General features: G+C 38.9%; 3 protein-coding genes across 3 annotated transcripts in view; 1 reads left to right on the top strand and 2 right to left on the bottom strand.

Annotated features, from left to right (window-relative positions):
- Window positions 1-452: 452 nt before the first annotated feature.
- On the bottom strand, window positions 453-7,424 carry etfa (electron transfer flavoprotein subunit alpha). The gene is made up of 12 exons (XM_083894073.1): window positions 7,319-7,424; window positions 5,661-5,810; window positions 5,383-5,464; window positions 5,060-5,142; window positions 4,780-4,879; window positions 4,577-4,687; window positions 4,345-4,446; window positions 3,879-3,947; window positions 3,706-3,788; window positions 2,847-2,912; window positions 1,962-2,042; window positions 453-959 (listed from the first exon to the last, which is right to left on the bottom strand). The coding sequence occupies exons 1-12, from the start codon at window positions 7,355-7,357 to the stop codon at window positions 924-926; spliced, it is 1,002 nt and encodes a 333-aa protein (XP_083750199.1). The 5' UTR covers window positions 7,358-7,424; the 3' UTR covers window positions 453-923.
- Window positions 7,425-8,844: 1,420 nt separating this feature from the next.
- On the top strand, window positions 8,845-12,302 carry isl2a (ISL LIM homeobox 2a; the record flags this gene model as incomplete). Its single annotated transcript, XM_083894194.1, has 6 exons — window positions 8,845-9,133; window positions 9,647-9,836; window positions 10,111-10,373; window positions 10,723-11,009; window positions 11,694-11,861; window positions 12,186-12,302. The coding sequence occupies exons 1-6, from the start codon at window positions 9,076-9,078 to the stop codon at window positions 12,300-12,302; spliced, it is 1,083 nt and encodes a 360-aa protein (XP_083750320.1). The 5' UTR covers window positions 8,845-9,075.
- Window positions 12,303-14,898: 2,596 nt separating this feature from the next.
- Window positions 14,899-17,874, bottom strand: part of scaper (S-phase cyclin A-associated protein in the ER) — a gene marked incomplete at both ends in the record, with an annotated part of 58,402 nt that continues 55,426 nt past the window's right edge. The window contains 3 exons of the mRNA XM_083893994.1: window positions 14,899-14,993; window positions 15,199-15,247; window positions 15,881-16,072. Of these exons, the coding sequence (XP_083750120.1) occupies window positions 14,899-14,993; window positions 15,199-15,247; window positions 15,881-16,072 (336 nt within the window). The remainder of the gene's footprint in view (window positions 14,994-15,198; window positions 15,248-15,880; window positions 16,073-17,874) is intronic.

Below are 17,874 nucleotides of genomic sequence, written 5' to 3' on the forward strand. Positions count from 1 at the left end.
GAGTGTCTCCAAACTCACCACGAACAGTCCTCCTCGTTGGACTGCTGCAGGGTACATCAGATCAGTCTCAACGTCTTTCTAATCTTTGTCTTTCTATATTATCAGTGTTGACATTTTTATCGGAAATTCTATAAGTGGGAAGAGCGCAAAAATCTTTTGACTGGAGTTTTCTATCCAGGTGCCATGATTGGAAACTGACCAAACCCGGGGCCGAGTCAGCGTTTACGTGAATCTTGAAAACCACAGCATGTCCCTCACAAACCAAAACAATAAAAAAAGAGCTACCTGCATATGATCGATTTCGTATCATTCAGGTCTTTTATGAATTCTGAAGCTATGTAAATATATCAGGTTGGGTTTTGACGATGTCATGTTTAAAATAGAGGGACTAGCACTAAAACACAAGGTTGGAAAAAGAAAATTATAAAGCATGAAACCTTCAAGATTTGCCTTTTAAATATTGCAAACTAACCTAGTTCATTGTACTGTCAACAGGCTTTTTTTTTTTATCTTGACCATGGAAGGAGGACATTATAAAATGAACCCAATAAAAGGAACAATGTGACAAAAATGACAACAATAGTTATTAGTTGTGGATTTAATGTTTTTCTTTACAAGAGCACCTCAATAATTACATCCTCTTGGGTTACATCAAACTACTGTACATACAAGTCACAAGTCTGAAGACAAGGTAAGCTTTTGCTGTACCTTGATATAAAATACAAGGCGTGTGCTCCAGGAGGCACAAAGGTAAGTACAAAGATGTTCATTGACGATTAACGCTTATACACTATTCATAAAAACTGGCATTTGTTTCGTTTTCTTTGTTTTCTGCTGTCCGCGAGATGGTGACGCTGTAATTGCTCCGCCACACGCGCTCTCACAATTTACTGAAGTCGCTCTTACCGACGTGCGGTAAAGCTTCACTTGCTCAGAGTTTCAATCATCTCAGGAACAGCCTGAAAGAGAAAACGTACAGAATTAAAAAAAAATACTTGATCCACATTTTACACGTCGGCATTACCGACTTTGTTAAAGCCTACGTCCAGTGAATACTTTCGAGGCTTTACATGTGGCCCGCCACGTATGATATTAATCCCCAGCACTCCAAGTATATCATATAATAAAGATTTATGAGTATTATAGAAACAGTTAAGCATGCTGGTGCTGCTCCCAGTAAATGACTGAGCTTTATCCAGTTCGTCTGGACCATTAACAAACACGCCAATGTTGCACAGTGCAGAATAAAAAGAAATCAAAGCCAAAAAGCATTTTGTGGTAAATAAGAGGACAAGGTTCTTTTAAAAGGCTCTTCTTGTAAGGGAAGATACTTCGGAGCTGAATCATCAGTCAGTGCCCAGGCCGATCTAAGGTATCAACTGTCCTTTTGAAGAACAAGCCCATTCATTTTAATCTGCTATCTGAGGAGTGATCACATGTAAGCCGATCCTCACCCAGTGGGTCACAGCTCTACTGCCACTAGCTATGATTGCTAATCACTTCCACAGAGTTTGTCGGGACACCTGTGCGGACTCATGCTCTGCTGCAGGGGCTGAATAAAACATGAGCGACAGGACATGAAAATATAACCGGCTAACGTTTAACACGCGGCACTAAAATCTTGGCTCTGCTGATACAAGCAAACTGCAAAGTGAGTAAAAGGCCAGATGAGTGAAAGCAGAATATTAACTATTTGTATCTTATGAAGCTAATGAATTCTAAGCAGCAAGTTCCTCTAATTAAATCAAGGGCTTGATAATTCAACACAGGAATTTTTCCATGAGCTGGAACAAGTCAGTGTGCAACATTTGTAAGCGAGAAAGCAATTTTATATTCCGACAGTTGCTTTTTCGACTGTGCACAGTCAAAACATGTATTAAAAGTCCAGACATAAGTACAAGAGCGGTGTTTCCGCCTCACTGCTTGGCATAACTGCAGCATTATCAGTCCCAGATGCTCACCTTGAAAAGATCAGCTACCAAGCCATAGTCAGCCACCTGGAAAATGGGAGCCTCTGGGTCTTTGTTGATAGCAACAATAGTCTGAGGATAAAAAAAATGAAAAAAACATGTTTAGCATTCACATTAAATAGCAGTCAAAGGCACAGACACATTTTTTCTTTATTTTTGGCTTGAGTCCAATATTGGGTCTGCACAGTTTGTAACTTCTGCCACTAGGGGTCTCTCTCTCTCTCTCTAAGACCCAGTTGGATGTGACTGGGAAGAAGGGTGGGATCATGAGCTTTGTTTCTCTTCATGATTAAGTGACTGGATTGTGTCACTTTCTCACTTTGTATTCCACTTTTTTTAAATTTGCATATGCCATTCAACAATTAACTTAATGTCTTTAACCTTCACATGTCACAAATGACACTTTCTGTACCTGGTTTCAAATTTCAAATTTACAGAGCATTTAAAGGTTTGGTATTCATGGGAATTTTGAAAGGCAAATAAAACAGATAAAACAATGCAGCACATGAAGTCATTAAAAGGTGACCAAAAACAACAAACCGGTCCATTACCTTCAATATACTGTAAATAAGGACAGACTTAAAAAATATTGCAAGCCAATGTCTTGTCTAATCCAAGTCCTCCACTCAAAAAGAAAATTGAGAAATGTTACATATTATATCAGGCAATCTAAACTTGTACTTCAAGTAGTTCTAGCTTCTTTGTGGCAGGTAACTGTCGGTTTCTGCCTCAAAAGAGCTGAGGCTGCTCAATTCAATTAGTTTGTATTAAATCTACTTCGAACACCATATTGTATAAAGGTGACTATTTAGTTAAAAATAAACAGAAAAGGGAACAGTGAAAAGGACAGGGGTCCCTTGGCCACATTTACATTACCTTGCTGTCTTTCATTCCTGCCAAGTGTTGAATGGCTCCAGAGATTCCGACAGCAATGTACAACTCCTGCGAACATGAAGAGAAAATCATAGGGTTTTCTGACTGGTGGTACAATGAACACTGTTGGGTAAACGATCAGAGAATGCTGGGATGGTGCGTGTGTGCGTGCGTGCTTGCGAAGGATGAAAACTGCTGGGGAAAAACACCTCCTCTTCTGTGTTTAATGCCATATGAATATTTCAGTGAGTATTTTAATTTATCACAGAAACATATATATTTGTACATTTATAAATGACACTTTAATAAGCAGAGAACGAATACTATCCTACATGCATTCAACTAATATAAAATGCAAAACTTTATTTCACAGAATTAACTAAATTAGTGGGGGTGGGATTAAACAAACCAGATTTAAATGACATAAAATAAACTTCTACAGGGCTGTCATAACATTTTGAAAATCCAGTTTGGAAGGTCTGCCCTGGTCTGAGACTCTGACCGGACATCGATGCACTCTCTGCTTTAATGGATCAGCTAAATCATTTAGAGCACTAAATGTGCCATCAAGAGCATTTTGCAGGGCCTAATGTGTGGATAATCACAGCTGGGCTAACCCTGCTGAATCACATAATGGGAAGTTAACCTTTTTAAAAGGGCAGCGCAGACATCCTGATGATACGAGAGTGCAAGCATGCAAACAGCTAACAGCCATTTATCCCGTGCAGTCGGTTTATAAAGACTGATGACTGAGTTCAAAAGGTTCCTGCCTTTAAACATATTTACATCGGCAGCAAGTCACATTTTAAATGATAAATGTTCTTCCTGCTACTTTCAGATGTGGAGAAATAAAATAACTTACCGGTGCTACAATTTTGCCAGTCTGTCCAACCTGCATGTCGTTTGGTACATACCCAGCATCCACAGCGGCTCTGGATGCACCAACTGGAAATGAGAATGTTTTAGCAGTTAAAAAAAACAATCTTGATAAAAAAAAAAATCTCCACATCATTTAGAGCATTAAATGCTTATCACCTGCAGCGTTCAGTTTGTCAGCAAGGTCATACAGCAGCTTGAAGTTGTCACCACTCTTCAGGCCTCTTCCTGGGAAGAAAATATATAGTTTTCAGAACATGTACAAAAAACAAGCACACAAGCTACTGACATTCCATCACCAGACAAAAGGACATGACATCAGTGGTGTGGCAGTGATTGGACGACGCACCATTACAGCGATTCAATAGGACCAAAGTCTCATATCCCAGCAGAGACCTTAACACGATGCATTTGTTAGTCATCGCTGCTTACTCATACTTTTTCTCCACAGAGTAATGATTATTTATCATAACGTGTGCTACTGGCAACAATTCACTATTCCTGTGTAAATGCAAAAATGTGTTTCTAATAGTATATTCAAATAAATCTATAATATTGGGCAAAAAACAAACAAACACTGATTATGTCACTATGGTCCCACCGTTTATAAATATTTTTTCCTTACCTCCTGACACCACGACTTTAGCACTCGTCAGCTCTGGACGGTCACTCTTCGACAAAGTCTGCTCCAGCCACTCAGAAACTCCAGCGGGTGAAGTAGCAGCCACTGCCGATCAGAGATCAATAGGAATAACAATATGTTAAATAATAAACAAATACACGTCAGGCTGACTGCAATTTGGCTTTAATTTTTATAAAACTTCCTGAGATTTTACTGAATCCGTAAGCTACTGTACCATCTTCCGATGAGGCACTTCCTCCCTCTGTTGAAGCTGCCTCAAAGGACGTCCCTCTGACAGTGAAGACCTTGACTGGTTCATTACATTTCACAGTGCTGAGAGCATTTCCTATAAAACAAAGTTTTATTAGCATTACATCTTTAAATAGGTACAAAGAAAAAGCATCAGAGAAAACGTATTCACCATGATTACAAGCTTACCTGCATAAATGGTTCTGACAAAAGTGTCTGGAGACTTGATCTCAATGATATCTGAAATTGGCGCTACGTCCAACTTAGCAGCTACTCTTGGAAGCAAGTTCTGCAAACAAGAAGAAGCCGACAAATATTAAAAGCTCATATGATACTTGTGTATTTTAAGTGGACGGAGCAGAAAGTATTTGGACTCTGCAGAAATGGTGTAAGATGGGAAATTTAAGCATAGCAAAACTAATGTACTGCAAAAGTAATTATATCAGCACTGCTGCTGTGTGTGATTTACCTTTCCAAAGGCTGATGCACCGGCACAGATGTGGGTGAAAGTGAATTGTTTCTGTGTTGCCAAGATAAGTGGAGTCAACTCCTCTGAGGGAAAAAAAATGTTACAGGCAGTTGTTTATTTATAAAGCACAAACTGCAGATGAGAATGTGCCAATTCTAGCATACATTACCATACAAGCAGGGAAATCAATTAAAAAACAACCCACCCACCCTTTCAATTATTACTGCATAGATCCCCCTCATGTAAGAATGTGGGGGGCTGATTTCCTCTGTGCAAAAAGTTAAAATAAAGATGAAACTCTAAGAATCTTTGGTGTTACATACCTGGTAGGGCACCTTTATAGGAATCATGTTGAGCCACCAGAACCTTCTTCACACCCTGTACTTTGCTAATTTGCTCTGCAACCTGAAAACACACAAACAACAATTGCGATTTCTTCGTTCACTGGTGATTCTCTATTGTTTTATCGCTCAAATACACAATCTTTGTGTTTCACACTTATTTTAATTATTCACTCTCCTTTGTCGTTACATATCAGACTGTTGACACATAATTAATACACAATTACTGTCACACAATAACATGCAAAAGATTGACTTACCTTTGCACAGTTTGTTCCCGCGACCAGACAAGACACCTCTCCACCCAGTTTACTGGCAGCAGTGATGGCGTTTAGTGTAATAGGCGTCAGGTTGTCATTGTTGTGCTCTGCAACCACCAAGGTGCTTTGGAACCTTTGCAGGAAACCAGTCTGCAAGAGAAAACATGTTGAAAATCGACATGTTAGTAAACAACACACACACATCCGGTAGTGCTGCCTTTTGAATGGCTTGCATTTCAGTTACTTTACAGGATTTCTTACAGCATTCAGAGTTAGTAAACTAAGTGAAGATTTGAGCTGGGTAGCATTTACAACTGAAAACATGTTTTACTTTATCTTGATGTGTTGTTACAAGGCAATAAATGACTACTACTGCAGGAAAGTAATGATATCAAACAACAATTTAACTATTTTAACACAGAATCAAATTTCAGATCAGTTTCACTCATTATTGCAACAAAATGTCAGATAATAAAATTACGTTTTGGTCCTCAGTATATTTTGAAGAAAACAGTTGACTATAGTTGCAATAAACTCGGTAAACACACAGACAAATCTGAGGCAAAACATTCATAGCAAGTGTGTGTTGTGTCTGAAAGTTTGTTTTACACTGTGCATAAACATTATTTCAAAATACATTTGAAACTTTGTTATACTGATACTGAAGAATATTCTTTCACGATACATACGGTTATTGTTGCCCAGCCATACAACCATTTTACAACTATTTACCTTTTTATAAATGTTCACTCATTTCCAGATCAGACAGGTATTATCCTGACTTCCTCAGGATAGTAGGTTGTTCACCTACTATCCTGTTATTCTCAAGTGCATCAGTTAAACAAATAAATGCCGATACATTTGATACATACAACACAATGCTTCACCCAATAAAGAAGAACGACAATCCAGCGCAGTAATTTTATCCAGAATCAGAGCATTTGTGATATTAAGTGTGATATCGGCTCATCCCTAGAACAAAGATTGCATATATTCTATATTTACATGTAGGGCTATTAAAAGTGCCCATGAATTAAAAGTTTTAACAAATTAATTCGGGAATAAAGGCAGGCTGGTGTGGAAACAGCTGCATATCAGACTCATAGTAAGTCAGGTTAATACCAGCCTCATCTGGAAACGACTGACCATGGTCAGTATTAAAAGGTCATTCAGATAACAGTCGTGAAAACTGATACAACCCAAGAACAAATACCTCATCCTATTCTTTTATTCTACCATCTATTCTTCACTTGTGTCTCATGAGACAATGTATGCTTTCAATAAATGGTCTTTCGTAACCGTTTCACGGTTAGAGGTTTCATAACCCACCTGGGCTAGGCATGCTAATAGCACTCAGAACTAGCTAACTTGTAATGTATTCTGGTTATATAGCGACATGTGAGTAAACACACACTCAGAATAAGTCAAAGTCTACCGTCTCTTGCATAACAAGTCAAAAATATAAGCAGGACATTGTCAGGACATGGCATATGTTTGAAAAGCAGCTAGCTGACAGCAACAGACACGTACATGTCTATGGCTAGCAGCTGCAACAAGCAAGCTAACTGACGTGTGTCGTGCTCTCGGTCTGCAAAAAACAGACACACGATGACAGTACGCGTACAGTATGTTACAAAGCTATAAGGTCTCGCACTTACCAAACGTTTCAGACTAGTTTTGTTCAAAGCCCTGTTCATGTTGGGTTCGTGTGTCTGGTCTGCACTCAACGCTGCTGCTGCTAAAGACACACAAACTGTGCCAAAGGTCACCTGACGTGTGCGCTCTTCTCGCGAGACAAAGCGTGAACACGGTGGTACATTTGGATCACTCTGGTCTAGGGACGATTCATGCCAATATATCCACTGATACTAGACATCCCATGACTTTGAAGAGCAAAATAGGTCCATAGTATAGTAACTTATACAAAATATAATCTACGAAATACTAAAACTTGACACATTGGTTTATACAATGTGTGGTTTTCCCCCTACTATCTACTATCCACTTGTTTCCAGTTTCAGTAACAGCGAGTGGGCTATTCATTGTTATGGAATTAGAATAGACTTATTTAAAATAAATACATCAATAAAAAATACAATAATAAATTACCTCGGCCCTCTGATGGAAAGATTAATGGAATTACTATCTGATATGAACTTGAAATTAACCTGATGGTTTTTTTCCTGCTGATTTGTTTATGTTTGATTTACCCTTAAAAAGACTACATTTTAAGTGGTAAGTGATATATATATATATATGTGTGTGTGTGTGTGTGTGTGTGTGTGTGTGTATCTAATTATATATAAAGTACATATATATGTTTATATATATATATATAATTTATTATTTTCCTTGGGTCAAAATAAGAGAACAAATCTATTTATTATGACCTGAATATGATAAAACATTTTAAATGGATTTGCCTTTATTTCTATTTGACACTAGAGGGCGCGCTACTGCGAGAATGCAGTATGAGCTCATAGGAGTCATGTACAGAAAAAACAGAACACGTTTAATTTACGATCAAACCAGATTTTAACCAGAATAATAACAACAACCTTAATAATAATGGTATATAATAATAATAATAATAATATAACGATAATTATAGGTAATCAAATAACAACCAATTTATTAAACTTATTTCTTGTGTAATTACCACTCTGTATAACGACACCTAATTTTTGTTATGCTTGAAAAAAAAATCACTGAAATAAAATAAATCTATAATCTAGGATAAGGATAATAATAAATAATTAAATATAGTGGTGTAAGGAGGAAAATAAGCCTGAGTCTATTCTTCTATTCTTTTGTTATTTTATGAAATAAGAAAATACTCCGTGTACCTATGTATAATTGTTTTCTTTCAGTTCTTTATTTCTGTCAGTTGCATAATCATATAAAAATAAAATTCATATCATAACATGTCATGATTTGATTTAAAAAAAATCAAAAATATATTTTTTAAATATTGTTGGCAAATCAAAACAACATGTCACTGTAGTTTAAAAATAAGCACAGTGAGTATAAATGGAAAAAACTGTGATAGAAGGAGGAAATAAAGATTAAAAAAAAGAAACTGCACTCACAGCCAAGTAAAAAAAAAAAAAACTGCAACTAAAAAAACCCAGTAAGGGTCCTGCAGGCAGGAGAGGATTTGCATGACACCCTCTCTTCCCGGACTTGGAGAGGTCCAGGTTTACAGACGTCACTGGTCGAGGATCTTTGTTTTCTCTCCACCTCTCTCTCTCGCTGGAGGAATACAAGTTTATCACCCAGCCAGGGACGGGACTGGTCTCCTCTGCTCTGCTGCGCTCTCTCTTCCTCCTCCTCCTCCTCCTCCTCCTCCTCCTCCTCCTCTTCCTTCTCCTCCTTCTCCTTCATCTGTCGACTTGCACTGGGCCATTTCTCCTGTATGGTGGATATACTGCTCAACACTTCTTTCTTGGATGATATGGGGGATCATTCAAAAAGTAAGACAATCCTCTCCTTTTTTTTTTTGCACCTTTCTATTTAAGCATTCAGTGTGTTTTATTATAATGTGAGGTCTGTTTGTCCTTTAACCGGCGTCTCACACTCGATCAATGTCATGTAAAGTTTTGCAGAATAAAACACAAGCAAAACAGGACGTGAGAGTATTTTATGTGTGTACAATGTGTACATTTACTTTGCTGTTGTAGTTTAAAGTGTCGCCTGTCACTGGAGACATAGTCACGTCCCGTGTCCTCGTCGTGATTATTCAGTCATTTTCGTGGAATTATGACACTGTGTGTTTGTTGTGATACGCGCGCAACTATTTCTCCACTTGAGGTGAAAGGGTGAAGGAGGTTTACCGGGGATGTCACGGGGATTAAAAATAGTGCGCACACATACTATTACGCACACACACACACACACATACACGGTGTTGCCATTAATGCAAACCCCCCCCCCCCAACTCCCTCACCCACTCACTCACTCACACTCACTCACTCACTCTCATATAGAGAAGTCGGGAATCGCAATGTGTGTGGGCTGTGGAAGTCAGATACACGACCAGTACATCCTGAGAGTGTCCCCGGACCTGGAGTGGCACGCAGCCTGTCTCAAGTGCGCAGAGTGCAGCCAGTACCTGGACGAGACCTGCACGTGCTTCGTCCGAGACGGAAAGACTTACTGTAAACGAGATTATGCGAGGTAGGACCTCAACACGTGAGCTCAAACATCTTCTTGTTTACTCTCCCAAATTTTTAGAAGCATCACATTAAAGAAACACTGTGTAACATTGTCGTTGATATGTTAAAAGCGCACTAAAGTGCAAATAAAAGTGCGCAATAATGTGCACCAGGCCTATTTTTTATTATCATTCAAATTATATGTGTTTATTCTAAGTGTCCAAACCAGCGTTAATACACATTATAACTCTCTAACGAGGGCAGTAATGCACATGGAACAACGTGCGTAATTCCAGGTTATTTGGCATCAAATGTGCAAAGTGCAACATGGGCTTCTGCAGCAGCGACCTGGTGATGAGAGCCCGCGACCACGTCTACCACATGGAGTGCTTTCGGTGCTCGGTGTGCAGTCGACACCTCCTGCCCGGAGACGAGTTCTCCCTGCGGGACGACGAGCTGCTGTGCCGGGCGGATCACGGTCTGCTGGAGGAGCGGGCCTCCGCGGGGAGTCCACTCAGCCCGGGGAACATCCACAGCAGCAGACCGCTGCACATCTCAGGTATATACTGACTTATTCTAAATATAACAATAATAATACGAATTATTATTCATAATCGTATTCTTATTAAGACCTGTTTCTACTCCAGATTTCGTCTCTTTCTAATAATCATTGTAATATATAATATTTTTTTTTGCATGTGAATTTTTTTTATATATCTGAAATATCTATAAAGTTTGAAGAAGCCTTAATAATATTGACATTTAACTTTAACGTATAATATAATATATATAATATATACAATAATATTTATAGTGGGCCAATTTAGGGCCTCGGTGAGTAAAAACAAGTTTATTATGAATATAATAACATAATATATAAGATATTCACCCTTTTGCTTGTTCTCCAGAGCCGATTTCAGTGCGACACCCTCCTCATCACCGGAACCACGGCCACAAGCAGACGGAGAAGCCCACGCGTGTCCGGACGGTGCTGAACGAGAAGCAGCTCCACACCCTGCGGACCTGCTACAACGCCAACCCCAGACCGGACGCTCTGATGAAGGAACAGCTGGTGGAGATGACCGGCCTGAGCCCGCGGGTCATCCGCGTCTGGTTTCAGAACAAGCGCTGCAAAGACAAGAAGAGAACCATCCTGATGAAGCAGCTGCAGCAGCAGCAACACAGCGACAAGACAGTGAGTGCCATTTATTATTATTATTATTATTATTATTATTGTTGTTGTTGTTGTTATTATTATTATGAGTAGTAGTATAAGCCCTCTCAAAGTGGATATACTGGACACATAGAGGTCAACAACAGCCTGAATAACCTCATAACCAAATAATCACTGTTGTGTTTGTGATAAGATAAAGATATGGAGAAGAATTGCTACCACATGGCAACACTGAATGCAATCAGATTTTCAAAATAAACTATCTTAAGAAGCCACTGTGAATTAAATAATAATAATAATAATAATAAAAGAAATATATATATATTAATAATAATAATAATAATAATAATAATAATAATAAAATACAAATAAAGACATCAAATCTTCAAATATGCCGTTTCAATCTCAGCTCTTCCAGAGTATTTCCATATATGCAGACTACACAGTTTTACAAAATTGTTGGTTAATTAAAATAGCTTTTAATTTATTTATCATAATTTTGCTTTTGAGACGGACTAAATAAAACACAGTTTACGCAGAATGATGTTGTTTTTCTGAAGAGAAATTGTTTTGTTTTCCCCCCACAGTTTAAAAGCAACAATTGTCTTAATCCCTGCAGCATCTCATAATCCCTGATGCTGAGATTACTTAACCTCATCAAAGGTACCATATTGTTTGAATTTTTTACTCTTTTTTCTTGTATAGAACCTGCAGGGAATGACAGGCACTCCTCTGGTGGCAGGGAGTCCCATCCGACACGACAACACGGTGCAGGGGAATCCAGTGGAGGTGCAGACTTACCAGCCTCCGTGGAAAAGCCTCAGCGACTTCGCTCTGCAGAGCGACCTGGACCAGCCCGCCTTCCAACAGCTGGTGAGTGAAATTATTATTAATAAGAATAAGAATAAAAAACAAACACATAAATTAAAAAAATAAAATACATTATATTATACGCAGCATGCGTCTTATAATAAAGGATACAGTCTATATTGGTGATTTAATAAGACGTTATTTATTTTTGACGATAACAATATTAATAATGGTGATGACAGTTGCCTTTGTCCATTTAAAATGAAATAATCTGACAAATTAATCCCAAATGCATTGGATTTCTTTTAAATTTTTAAAGTTACTTTTGTGGATTTCTATTTATTCTATAAAGTTAAAACGTATTTTTGCTCTCGGTGTCTGTGACAGGTGTCTTTCTCCGAGTCTGGATCTCTGGGAAACTCGTCCGGCAGCGACGTGACCTCTCTGTCGTCGCAGTTACCGGACACGCCGAACAGTATGGTGCCGAGTCCCGTGGACACGTGAGGAGGTCACAGCTGGATCAAACCAACCTATACCCCCCCCCCCCTTTTCCCCCCCACGCGTGTCCTCTGCAGCTGAGAGGCGCAAAGACCTCAGTGACATCCAATCAAAGTGGGAGAAGACATTTCAGGACCAGGATGGATTATATCAGAGGATGCATTCAGGTCCAAACTGGAGCTTTTTCAAACTCTTGCTTTAAGGACACGTGGGTAGGACCCACAGCTGTGTGACAGTGGGACAACCTGCCCTTTTACCACCATGCCAGTGGGCGAAGTGGACACATAACGTGGGGATTATTGTGGGATTCAAACACGATGGCGCTCGTGGACGTCGTACAGTATGTTTATCAGGAAAATAGAAACTGTGTAATAATATGAGCATGTTTTTTTTTTTTTTTTTTTTTAAGTTTCAATATCGACTCTTGTAAATTAACGAAGCAGATGGTGACATGCGCATTGGTCGCGTTTTCTCCAGAAAATAAGTTATTATTATTATTATTATTTATTATGAGGACAGACATAATATCTGATCAATAAAAAATAAAATAAGATCATGGTTCTAACGGATTATTGCATGTAAAAAAAAAAAAAAAAAAATCAATCTGTTGCTTTCACTCTCAAAAGGGATTTTCAATAACAGCCTGCAAAATAAATCAGTGTTCAAGTGAATGGAAATATTTAAAATAAGGTTGAAGCTGGAGGTGTTTACAATACAGTTTAATCATTTAATGAATACAAATTCATTAATATAGGCCCACAAAGAGGAGTCAGGTACTCAATATTTCACTGTTACTGTTTGTTCAGTTGCTCTTAAGCTGCAAAACCCACTCACTGAAACATTTATTTAAACCCTTTATCTTCACCAAGTGGATCAGTGACTGATGACTGACAAGATATTAGTAACCATTTACCCTGCGAGTCAAAGGTCACAGGATGAGAGACAATAGGCTCAGGCCTTTTTGTGTTCATCCCCATCACGTGATCACCATTAGTCCATTATTCGTATTATTATCGTAGCCTCCGACTGCTCTTGGCATGGTTCGAACAAATTCACAGCCTGCTTTGGTTCCTATTATAGTGAGAAAATGATAAGACTGATGTTACCTAAACAAATGTCCTAATGCCATACGAACCTGAGGCCCACGGTCACAAGTCTAGACAGAGGACAGGCAGAGGCGGCCCCTTATCTGCAGCTGGCATCACCTGCAAAGGATACACAGAGTGGACCCACAACAAGAAGAAGAAGAAGAAGAAGGAGGGGAAAAAAAAAGAGCAGCCACGCTGCAGCCCAGAGGAGACGCATCCTGACGTTTATTTTCATTCCAGTAGAAATCCTGAACGGCAAATAGCCCCTGGACAACTAATCGGCGAAGGAAAAAGGAGTGAAATCAAAATCCTGTTCAGTCTTGAAGACATGCCGACGTGCTGAATCTTTAAAGCGTGGACAAGAGGCGACAAGATATTCATGAAGACAATTACAAAAAAAAACAAACATATATATATTAGACAGCACTGTCTAATAAACAAGTGACTAAACAGTGATTTAATTAACACAGAGTACTTGGCTCAAGTTTGAACACAGATCCTGTTTCTAAAGTTGATGCTCAATAACTGCCTTTATTTTCAAACACAAAACATAAATCACTCAGTATTTTTCCAATTATTAGGCACATTAGAGGATTGCCTCGTACAGTATATTGATTGACATAAATTCAATAACGCCATTTGTTTTCTACACTTAATAAAATACCCAGCAGCTCATACGTCAAATAAACAAGTCCTCAACAGCCATGTTAGTGAGGATTTAACAGGAGTCAACAATAAATCCAAACCAGAGCCGAAGAGTTAATGTTTGATTTTACTTTAAAAGTAAAACAAACAAACCGAGGAAGAACAATACATAACCGTTTTTTTACATAGTAAATAACTCAATAAATTATGACAGCTTTAAGTGCGTCTCAACAGAGAATGAAAAAAAAGGAAAAATAAAATTCAAATATAATTGAACACGTAACGAGATCAAGGCAGGTCATATAACTTACACCTGGCATAGTGTGAAGTGGTGAAGAAAACATTCTGGTTAACTTTCCAAATGGAAAACACATGCAATAAATTAACCCAAACATTAATGATGGAAAAAAAAAGAAGGAAAAGAAATGGTTCAGAGTTAAGTTGTCGCTGCTTTAAAACACATCAGTTTGTACCTAAAAAAAAAAGAAACACTTGGCTTGTTTTTCAAACATGAAATGAAACATTTGTGCGTGTGCGTCGACTGCACTCAACAAATAAGACATTTTGTGCAAATTCCATTAAGTCCCTAATGAACCGGTTTCAGAGAAAACTGTTGAACTGACATTTATATATATATAAAAAAACAAACAAAAAAAAAAACACAAAAAAAAACGCTTCACAATCTTCAGTTTGACACATTCTTCAGAATAAATAACCCACATGAAGAGTTAATTTTTAGAAAAAAATAACATGTCCATGTGTCCATCTTGTTTGTAGTGTTCTTTTCTTTTCGTTACTGTTCTTGGATGATGTGAGGACAGTGAGCGAATCACTCCATCACTCCATCACTCCATCACTCCATCACTCCATCACTCCTGCTCCTTCAGGAAAAACTGCAGCGCTGAGTCCCACTGATCACGTGGGAAGCGGTAGGACATCTCATTGTAATCGTGCAGCTGGGAAACTTCAAAAGACAAGAAAAAAGGGACATTTATATTATACTGTGTTGGACACCAACATATAAAATAGCAGGAAAAAATATTACTGGAAAGACTGGGGAAAAAACTACATTCAACACTTTTTAACAAAGGTGATTAAAATCATATGAAATTGGCACAGATAATATTGGCATAATCAGTAATTTATTTGATTAATTCAAAAGATCATACCTGTTTGCTTTGTTTTGTTGTTGGATATTTTCTCATCTGTAGCACAGTCCTGAGAACATTAATGATAAAAGTTGAATTAAATTACACAAAAATAAATGGCATTTACTTGGTGGTGCTGAATACAATTTCATTAGTCTAAAATCAAGATTAACTCAGAGGGAAAAAACAACAACAAAAAATATCGAAAGTCAAATTTAGAATTTAAACCTTTAAGTTGATTAAAATGGCTCACAAATCAAAACTAAAGATTTTCAGTCTAATGACTGATTTAGAAGCCTTCCCTCTCAGGAATGCTGTGGAGGGTTAATTCAACAATGAGGGTGGTGGAGCAGGACGCCATGCTTTACTGCTTTGTTTGAAAGAAATGACAATAGCTCGTCTTCCCCTGTGAATGGAAGTTAATCGGTGTCTAAACAGTGGTGGTTTGCGGAGGAAGATGAAGGAGACAAGCTGTTTACTGGGAGGTGAAGCAGTTGCAGGTAAAATCCGCTGTGAAGGAAGCTGTTTGCGTTTGTCAAGATCTGTTACAGATTCACCAGAGAAAACAATCGTTTATCAGGTGTCATGGAGACGTTTCCTTGTGTGTTTTAGTCAGAGGCATTCAATTCGTATTATGTATGAATCTAAATGTCTGGAGCTCCTAAAAAACAGTGCATACGTCGTACGTGACCACGGTGTTTACCTGAATGAACGTAGCCAGCAGCACGCAGTTCATCTCCTGCTGCAGGATGACCTTGTTCTGAGAGTTGTTGTAGCACGCGGACACGAGGGAGGGGAAGAGCACTTTGACGAGGTGCCGCTGGCTGAAGTACGGGAAGGGCAGCTGACACAGTTTCTGCAGCACGCTGGGCTGGCGGCCAGACTGCACTATCACCTGGAACACACAAGAAGCCGAGGCTAAGTCAGTCACTAATCCAGTCAAGTGGCCAGTCGGTGGCACTGCGAGTTGTAAATCACCATCTCAGGCCCCTCCCCACATGTAAATCTGCCACTAAAACAACACACAAAAAGCCATTAGGAGTAGACCTGGGGGGCACAGCCTCCTACTACACATTTACAGGCTATAAAACACAGTGATGGGATGGTTTTTTTTTCTGCCTTTGTACCAACAGCAATGGCAGAGCTGCTGTAACATGAGGAGGGAAAAATGAGAGCTAATGTCATTATCAGTGGATAAAAAGTTCACTTTCAAGTCGTGCATTAAGCTCTTCGGGCAACGCTCGGTCGTCACAGAAGCAGCGCAGGAGTGAAGCTCAGGTTGAGAGGGCATTCGCAGTGTGACAGGGGCACATATGGGTGTGTGTGTGTGTGTGTGGGGGGGGGGGGGGGGGGGGGGGGGTGGAGAGCGTGGCCACCCCCACTTTAAGAAATGAGCAATACCATTACTGGTATTCTCACTCCACTGACATCCTGCTCTCCATCACAGCCCATCAATCACAAGCCATCACATCCGGGCCACCATTATTAAAACCACATCACTCCCAGCCTTGTTTGATTAGAAAGGGGACTGCTGCAAGAGAAGGGGTCATCTCTGCGGAGCAATGGAGAACCAAGAGCCAGGATCAAGTACAAAGAAGAAAAAAAATTGATGTTGCTTTACAGGTAAAAAAAAAAAAAAATACTACAAGGCTGGATTTTCAGTGCCAATAAAAACCAGGAGGGCAAGGTGAGGTCCCCAAAGTCACGGCGACATAAATTTACAAAATCTTTAAAACATGCTCTCTAATACTTTCCCATTGGGTTCTCCTTTGATAGTGCATTCCAAGTTTGAGCAGCGTGGATAAACAAAGCAATAATTCTCTGCTTTTATCAGTTCAAGGTGAAGCCTCTCAGAGCTGCTGCTGCTGCTGCTGCTGTCCTCTACAGCGCCATTTAAAAGGCACAGAAAACGGTGTCATTTGTTTAAAGTAGCATCCACGTAGCACCTATTTATATCCCTCAAATAATAATAATAATACGTACATTTTTCGTTTAGAAGACAAATTCTCAGCATTTCTTAACCTGACAACATGGGAATAGTATCAGTATACAGTATTGAATTCAAGAACAGTCAAAGATGATGATGTGTGACAAAAGGTAAGCTCTAGCTGCAGAGCTGCAACTAACGATTATTTTCACAATCGATTAATCTGTCGATTATTTTCCCGAATTAATCTTTTGGTCCATAAAATGTCAGAAAAAACACTGATCAGTGTTTGTCAAACCGGGAAATGACGATGTTCTCGAATGTCTTGGTTTTGTCCACAAAAAATGCAGTTTTTAATGATTTCTTTTTGTTATGTGGAGCAAAGTAACGAAGAAAATATTAACATTTAAGAAGCTAAAACAACCAGAAATCTTGTTTTAATCATGAAAAAAAACTTCAAACCGATGATCGATTATTAAAACAGTTGACGATTAATTGTTTCAGCTCCATCTAGCTGTTTTTTCACATTACTTCCCATCCTGTGATATCATATTTATCTTGCCCAGAAGAAGAAGAGCTGGCGATGGGTGGGGGGGGGGGGGCTGGGCTGGTGGCAGTGGTCATAAATTTCTAAATTTATGAAGCGGAATTTATGCGAGAGCCAAAATCATGATTCTGCAAAAAAGCGTAAGAATCATTCTCTGTGTTTTAATGCAGAACATTAACGGTTCAGGTGTCATAATTTAAACACTATAGCCAGTGTTGGATGA

The sequence above is a fragment of the Microchirus variegatus genome (genome assembly GCF_963457635.1).
Source record: "Microchirus variegatus genome assembly, chromosome: 8".
Taxonomy (NCBI): Eukaryota; Metazoa; Chordata; class Actinopteri; order Pleuronectiformes; family Soleidae; genus Microchirus; species Microchirus variegatus.